General features: G+C 42.8%; 1 protein-coding gene and 1 pseudogene across 4 annotated transcripts in view; both read left to right on the forward strand.

Annotated features, from left to right (window-relative positions):
- The window catches only part of LOC138831485 (cation channel sperm-associated auxiliary subunit beta-like), an 80,729-nt gene that overhangs the window by 40,215 nt on the left and 31,784 nt on the right, over positions 1–8,730 (forward strand). For all 4 annotated transcript variants that reach the window (XM_070028547.1, XM_070028548.1, XM_070028545.1 and 1 more), the window contains exon 15: positions 3,781–3,925. In XM_070028547.1, the coding sequence (XP_069884648.1) occupies positions 3,781–3,925 (145 nt within the window). The remainder of the gene's footprint in view (positions 1–3,780; positions 3,926–8,730) is intronic.
- Positions 294–762, forward strand: LOC138831467 (dual specificity protein phosphatase 23 pseudogene; annotated as a pseudogene).

Below are 8,730 nucleotides of genomic sequence, written 5' to 3' on the forward strand. Positions count from 1 at the left end.
ACTTTGAAGACTCAACAACAAATCACAAGAATACAAAAAAAAAAAAAAAAAAGAGTAAAACATGGTCCAATCCAAGGACAAAAAATCCTTTAGAAATTAACCCTAAAAAAATCCCTCCGAGATTAACCCTACAAAAGTGCAGACCTATTGGAAAATAATTCAAGATTATTTCATACAGATGCTCAATGACCTAACAGAGAACATACAGAACTTGAGAAAAAATCCAGAAAATGATACATGAACAACATGAATATATCAGCAAAGAAATTCTAAACTTTTTTTAAAAGAATCAAATGGAGCGCCCGCCTCCCCGAGCCCTGGGCGCTCAGCCCCCCAACTTCTCCTGGTGCTCCCGGGCCGGCTGGCGGGGATGGGGCTGCCGTCTCCCCCCACCCACTACCAGTTCCTGCTGGCGCACGCGTGCGGCACCCGGTGTCGCTGACGGAGCATGGCCACCCCCCAGCGTGGAGACTGGTTCCCCGAGCTCACCCAGCACTGCCTGCGCCTCCCCGACTTCCGTCCACGGACCCCCACCAGATGGACCGCTTCGTGCAGAAGTGGACCAGGCCAACGCGCGGCTGCGAGGCCGTGGGAGCGCACTGCGCCCTGGGCTTCGGTCGCACTGGCACCATGCTAGCCTGTTACCCAGTGAAGGACCTGGGCTTGGCTGCAGGAGATGTCATCACTGAGATTCGTCGCCTGCGACCTGGATCCAAAGAGACCTCCGAGCAAGAGAAAGCAGTCTTCCAGCGAACAAAATAAGGGGTCTTGAAATGAGGGGTCTCGGACGTCTTCTACTATCACCTCAGCCCCTTATTCTGTGTGGGACATAGGGCCAGAGAGGAAGAAAAGTGAAATATTAAGCCCTCCAGCTTGCATTGGCTCCCATTGGACTGAAGTAGGCAGGTCCCGAGCGAAAGAATGGCAGGGACCCCATGGAAGTGAAAAGAACTGTGCTGCTTCCTTGAATAAAGGATTTGTCCAGCTCACACTGGACAGCACTTTACAAAGCACCCTCACACATCAATTTAAGCTTCATGCAAGCTCTGTGATATGAGAATGGAAAAAAAAAAAAAAACCATCTTTGGATGGGTTGGCTAAGGCCCAGACAGGTACCAAGATCATACTTCTAGAAAGGACTGTGACATACATCTTTAGCCTCTTAAAGATGCTGGAATTCTCTGCTCCTGTTCCCTGATTCTATTTGATATGGTTTGTGGGGAAATGGCCAGTGAAAAGAATGCAAGTCCCTGGCTGCCAAGCTTTCTTGAATCTCCAGATCTCTGCCACTTCCTGGCCAAGGGGACCTCTGTTAATGTCACCCTGGGTGGAGATCCACTTGCCCCACATGTGTCACCCTTATCCCTCTCACAACAGCGGAGGAAGCTTAGGTGTTTTGCTCGTAGATGAGGACTGTCTACACTTCTCCAGGGCTGCCTAGCTCACGTGGTTCTTCCATCCTACCATGCTGTCCTCGGCATCAGACCAAAAAGTGCTGGAGCTGAACGACTGGTTTTTCAGAGGGGTGAATATTCATTCATTAAAAAAAGACTGGTAGGGCTGTGAATCTTGGCCATGTTTCTTTACCACACTCTCAACTTCTTAAGAGGTGGTATGAATGGTGTAAGCTAGCCAAATGGCCTCTGTTAAGCCGACATGGGTCTGAACTGTTATTCTTTGCTGTAGCAGGCTATGCTGAATAAAGTAGAATTCATGAGAAAAAAGAATCAAATGGAAATTCTAGAGCTAAAATAACTAAAACTTTTCACTGGAAGAGTTGGTCAGCAGTTTTTATCAGACAGAGAAAAGTAAACTCAGAGACAGATCATTTGAAGTCACTGACTCAGAGGAACAAAGAAGAAAACAGAATGACAAAAGTAAAAAGATCTTAAGGCACTAAAGAGACACCATCAAGCACACCATCACATGCATTGAGAGTGCGAGAGGAACAAGAGAAAAATAGTAAAGAATAACACCCTTCCAAATGAGGACAGAAATATATAAACAAATTCAAAGAGATCAAAAACTTCAATCAAGACAAATGCAATAAAGACTCACAGTGGGACACATTACTGTCAAATGGACAAAACTCAAAGACAGATGGACAAAACTCAAAAACCCTTGAATGCTTCAAGAAATGTTTCCCACATGAAAACTCCCTGAGATAATTATTCAGCAAGAAGAGAGGAGAAAATAGGAAAGAGGAGGCAACTAAGAAAGGAGGGGAATGTGAGGGAAGAGACAGGTAGAAAAGAGGGGAGAGAAAGGGAAGGAAGGAATAGCTCAAGTGGTAGAGCACCAACTGTGAATGAAAAAAAGACTGAGCAAGGGTGTGGGGCCTGAGTCCAAGTCCCAGGACCTGCACACACAAGAAAGTATTAATTAGCATGCTAATAAAAGAAAATGGAATGACACAAAATGTTCCATTAAGGCCATAAAAGATAGGAAAAGAATGGGAGATGAAATAGGAAAAGAAGCAATAAATGTCGGGCGCCAGTAGCTCACATCTGTAATCCTAGCTACTCAGGAGGCTGAGATCTGAAAATAGTGGTTCAAAACCAGCCTGGGCAGGAAAGTCCATGAGATTCTTATCTCCAATAAACCACTAGAAAAAGCCAGAAGTGGTGCTGTGGCTCAAGTGGTAGAGCACTAGCCTTGAGCTGAAGAGCTGAGGGGCAGTGCCCAGTCCCAGAGTTCAAGTCCCACTACCAAAAAAAAAAAAAAAGGCAACAAATATAAAATGAATATGGTAGATATGAATTCTACCAGATCTATTGATGTCACTGTGAACATTCATCATCTGAATGCACCAATCCAAAGATATAGTTCATCAGAGTCGGTCTGAAAACAAGACCCAATTATATGCTGTACAGAAGAAACCCACTTTAAATATAAACACCCATCCAGATGAATAGTAAACAGATGAAGAGAGACACCATGTTAACATCACTCAACAAGTAAGTAGGAGTAGCTTTATTAATTTCAGCAGAATAGACTTCAGACCAAGAGATAAAGAGCATTGTGTTGATAAAGAGGTTGGTTCTCCAAGAAGATATCATTGTATTTATCATGATTTTCCATAACTACAGAAGACCAAAAACACTGAGGCAAAAACTGAGGGCATTGCAAAGACTCAGTGACACCAGCACATTTGGTGACTTTACCACCCCATTAGAAATTGGCAGATACAGCAGATCAAAAACCAGAAAAGGTATACCAAACTTAATGCATCATAATCAACCCAATATAATGGACATCGATGGACACTTTCATCCACCAACAGAAGAATACAAATCCTTCTGAAACTTGCAGGGAACACTCATTGAGATATTACCCACATTCTCGGCCATAAAACATACTTCAGTAAATTTAAAACAATAGAAATCATGGGGCTGGGAAGGTGGCTTAGTGGTAGAGCACATGCCTTGCATGCCAGAGGCTCTGGGTTCAATTCCTCAGCACCACATAAGCAAAAAGAAAAAAGCCGGAAGTGGCGCTGTGGCTCAAGTGGTAGAGCGCTAGCCTTGAGCTGATGTTCTTCTATACATTTGCTGTGCATAGTGTGCACCCCCTATTCTCTGCCATAACCACTATCACAGACTCTAGGATGGAAATGGAAGGTAGATCTTAGAGGTAAGAGGCCTGTACATGTGTGCACATTTGTGATAGGTATAAGAAAAATCACACCACAGGACTGACCCCCTTTGATGTAGGAAGAAAGGTAATTGCTGACTGTTTACCTCAACTCTTCAGTGAGGTGCCATCTCTTTATTCCCTTAGGTCTGGATTTCAATGGATGGTGGCAACACGTTTGAACTAATCTGTGCATTTTACCGTAGCGTCATAAAGAACACTTACCATAGCTTTTATACTTCAGATATTGTTTTGGTTTCCATAAATAGAAGGATTTACTTGACAAAGGCAGGTAAGAAATTTACTTTTATTGTTGAAAGCACCCCAAGTGGACCAGGAATCAAAGGTATATGAAAAGGAAATGCCTTTCTAATCATCCAGGCCTAAGGTCTCCATCTATTAAGGGTGATAGATTTGTAGGATCTACAGAAAGTGGATTCTACAAACATCCATAAAGAAGAGAAGCTCTGGATCCACATGTTCTGTTCTCATTCACAGCATCAATGCTGTGTTACTGATCCAACACCAATAATAATAGATACCACTCAGCAAGCTACAGTTGTCCTCAGCATAATACAATGGCTTCTTCTTTAGTATCACAACCACTTTGCTGAAGCCTATGCAACAATATATTAAGCGGGTACACAGAACTATGGGATAAAGTTGTGTGATGGATCATTTGTTCTCCATCATCTTGACTTGGCAATCTAGTGATTTCATCCATGTAGTAGGAATAGCTCTTCTTTGTTCACACAATGAAAATAATGGTTAACCTCACTGACCATTGCCCACTCCCTTTCTTTTATCCTTTTCTTTTTTAATTTTTTTTTTTTTTTTAGTTTTTCTCTTTCTTTAATGGTACTAGGGATTGAACTAAGCCTCACATTTGCAAAGCAGGTGCACTGTCACTTCAATCATGCCACCAGTTGAATTCCACTCAGTTGAATTTCTCTAGCTTGGAATAAGAAAAGGACATGGAAGCCGGGCGCTGGTGGCTCACGCCTGTAATCCTACCTACTCAGGAGGCTGAGATCTGAGGATCAAGGTTCAAAGCCAGCCCAGGCAGGAAAGACTGTGAGACTCCTATCTCCAATAATCACCAGAAAACCGGAAGTGGCGCTGTAGCTCAAGTGGTAGAGCACTCGCCTTGAGCTGAAGAGCTGAGAGGCCCAGAGTTCAAGCCCAGAGTTCAAGCCCCATGACCGACAAAAAAAAAAAAAAGAAAGAAAGAAAAGGACATGGAAGCCGGGCGCTGGTGGCTCACGCCTGTAATTCTCAGGAGGCTGAGATCTGAGGATCGCAGTTCAAAGCCACCCGGGCAGGAAACTCCTATCTCCAATAAACCACCAGAAAACCGGAAGTGGCGCTGTAGCTCAAGTGGTAGTGCACTTGCCTTGAGCTGAAGAGTTGAGGGACAGTGCCAAGGCCCAGAGTTCAAGCCCCACGACCGACCAAAAAAAAAAAAAAAAAAAAAAAAAAAGAAAGAAAAGAAAAGGACATGGTTATTAATTTTGTGTCTAGCTAAATCTGCAACATTATTTTAGAGTTCTATTGAGGTTTTTTTTTAATTCTGGTTGAATTTATTTAAGTATTTTCAGTAAAGGACTGGGAAGGTGGCTCAGTGGTACAGTGCTTGCCTTGCATGCATGAAGTCCTGGGTTCAATTCCTCAGTACCACATAAGCAGAAAAAGCCAGAAGTGGCGCTATGGCTCAAGTGGTAGAGCGCTAGCCTTGAGCTGAAGAGCTGAGGGACAGCGCGCAGGCCCAGAGTTCAGACCCCACAAATGGCAAAAAAAAAAAAAAGTATTTTCAGTAAAATATAAAAGAAATGCGAATATGCCTTGTTCTATTTTCAGAAGATCTTTTAGCATGAAAGAATGTTGGATTTTATCCAGGGTTTTTTCTGTACCTGTTGAGATGATAATGTTTTTTTGTCCTTGATTCTGATTATGTATCATACTAAGTTTCTTGATATATGCATGTAGGCCCACCCTGGAAACCTTGGAATGAACCTAATTTGGACATGTGTACCGGTACTGGGGCTTGAACGTGGGTCTTAAGCACTGTCTCTGAGCTTTATTGCTCAAGGCTGGTGCTCTACCACTTATGCCACAACTTTACTTCCAGTTTTTTGGTGGTTAATTGGAGATAAGAGACTCACAGATTTCCCTGCCTGGGCTGACTTTGAACTGTAATTTTCAGATCTTAGCCTTTTGAGTAGCTAGGATTATAGTCATGAGCCACTGGCACCTAGCATACGTTTTTTAATGTTTTGCTGAATTTTCTTCTTTTTTGGGGGGGGGGCGGTCTGGTCGTGGGACCTGAACTCTGGACCTGGGCGCTGTCCCTCAGCTCTTTAGCTCAAGGCTAGCATTCTACCACTTGAGCCACAGCGCCACTTCCGGCTTTTTTCTTTTTGCTTATGTGGTGCTGAGGAATCGAACCCAGGGTCTCAGGCATGCAAGGCAAGAGCTCTACCACTGAGCCACCTTCCCAGCCCATGTTTTGCTGAATTTTCAAGGTGTGTGTGTGTGTGTGTGTGTGTGTGTGTGTGTGTGTGTGTGTGTGTGTGTGTGTGTGTGTGTGTGTGTGTGTGTGTGTGTGTGTGTGTGTGTGTGTGTGTGTGCTGCATACATACCCATACTAATCATTTGGGTTTGAATTCATTGCCTAGGCACTGTCCCTGAGCTTTTATGCTCAAGGCTAGTAGTGTTCTGCCACTTGAGCTACAGATTCTCTTCTAGTCTTTTGCTGGTTAATTGGAGATGAGTCTCATAGATTCTTGATCCTCAGATCTCAGCCTCCTAAATAGCTAGGATTACAGGCATGGGCCAACAGCACCTAGCAAATTTGCAAGTATTTTATTGAGAACTTTTGCCTCTACATTCATCAAGGAAATTTTTTTGTTGTATCCCTAGTAGGCTTTGGAATAGAGGTAATACTAGCATCACAGAATTGAATATGGTAACATCCATTCCTTTCCTTTTTATTTTATGGAATAGCTTGAAGAAAATTGGTAGATAGAAGTAAGCAGTAAATCGGGCTGGGAAGGTGGCTCAGTGGTAGAGTACTTGCCTTGCATGCCTGAGGCCCTGGGTTTGATTCCTCAGTACCACATAAGCAAAAAGAAAAAAGCCAGAAGTGGCGCTGTGGCTCAAGTGGTAGAGCGCTGGCCTTGAGCTGAAGAGCTGAGGGACAGTGCCCAGGCCCAGAGTTCAGGCCCCACAACCAGACCCAAAAAAATAATAATAATAAATTAATAAAAGAAGTAAGCAGTAAATCAATCTGGACCTGAGCTTTTCTTTTTTGGAAAATTATTAGTTTACATCCTCATTGTTCTATTTTGACAGTCAAACGCATCTAAAAATTTATCTATGTCCCCAATTTTCTTGTTTATAAGAATGCAACTTTTTCAAAATATTTCTTAATGATCCTCTGGATTTCATCAGCATTTGATGTGATATACCCTTTTTCAACTCCAATTTTTTTTATTTTGTTTTTGTTTTTTTGCCAGTCATAGGGCTTGAACTCAGGGCCTGGGCACTGTCCTTGAGTTTCTTTTGCTCAAAGCTAGCACTCTACCACTTGAGCCACAACACCACTTCTGGCTTTTTCTGTGTATGTGGTGTTGAGGAATTGGACCAACGTCTTTATGCATGCTAGGCAAGCACTCTACCATTAAGCCACATTCCCAGGCCTTCTACTATTATTTTATTGAATGTTATCCATGCCTTTAACTTGTACCTCTTCCTCCTCCTCCTCCTCCTCTTCCTCTTCCTTCTTCTTATTCTTCCTCTTCCTCCTTCTTCTTCCTCCTTCTCCTCTTCCTCCTCCTCTTCTTCTCCTTCTTCTTCTTCCTTCTTCCTCTTCTTCCTCCTCTTCCTCCTCTTCTTCCCCCCTCCTCTTGTTCTTCCTCTTTCTCCTCCTCTTCTTCTTTTCCTATGATCCATAGATTTGGTCTGTTAGTGTTGTTGTCCCAGGGATCTTGTGTGTTTCACTCTAATTTGCTTAATATTTTTTGTCTTTGTCTGCTTTTTCTAATTACTATATCTGCAGTCTCTGATAGTCTAATTTCAACTTGTTTTATTACATTAGCAAGGCTTTCAAATTAGTTTTTACTTGAGTTACTGAACTGTTTATTTCCAAGGTGTCAATTTGATTTTTTTTTCAAGATTTCTCTATCTTTATTGAACTTCTCTCTGATATCCTGCATTGTCTCCCTTATTTCAATCAGATACATGTTTGGATTTTCTTCAAAATCACTCATCTGTTTATTTGTTTATACATGTCCTCTTTACCGTGATGATCGTGTTTATCATTGTTTTTTGCATTCCTTGTTTGAGATTTTACTCACACACTAACATTCAAGTCCTTTATTGTGAAATTGTTGACTTTTCTGGAGATATATTGCCTCGTTTTTTTCGTATTAGTTGTGTCTATGTTGGGATTTGTGTACCTGAAGCCAGGTTTTTGGTTGGAGATTTTAATATCACATCCTTTCATTTGAAATAGAACACTTAGGTAGTTCTGGGTAGTGGCCAGGTTGTGGTATATTTTCTCAGCACTGGACCAGAGAGGTGGCCCAGGAGTTAAACATTTGCCACAGAGTTTGTGACACTGGGCTCAGCCCCTTACTCCACTAAGGGAAAAGAACTGTTGTAGCTGTTCTCTAGAATGGTACCATTCAGGGCTGGGAAGTTGGCTCAGTGGTAGAGCCAGTGGTAGAGTTCAGGCCTCATGACCGGACCCAAAAAAAAAAATAGAATGGTACTATTCAGTGCCAGATCAGAGACTGCTGTGCTGTGCCAAGATTTCCTAGATACAGCTGTGATTGGTGGCAGAGCTAGGCTGATCCTCTGTCCTTTGTCTTGTGAAGTTTTCTTTTTTTTTTTTGTTGGTTGTAGTTCTTGAACTCTAGGCCTGGGCACTGTCCCTCAGCTCCTCAGCTCAAGGCTAGTACTCTACCACTTGAGCATCAGCCCCACATCCGGCTTTTTCTGCTTATGTGGTGCTAAGGAATCAAACCCAGGGCCTCATGCATGCAAGGCAAGCACTCTACCACTGAGCCACCTTCCCAGCCCCTTGTGAGGTTTTCT

This window comes from Dipodomys merriami, unplaced genomic scaffold (genome assembly GCF_024711535.1).
Source record: "Dipodomys merriami isolate MVZ:Mamm:240054 unplaced genomic scaffold, mDipMer1.0.p SCAF_198, whole genome shotgun sequence".
NCBI classification, from domain to species: Eukaryota; Metazoa; Chordata; class Mammalia; order Rodentia; family Heteromyidae; genus Dipodomys; species Dipodomys merriami.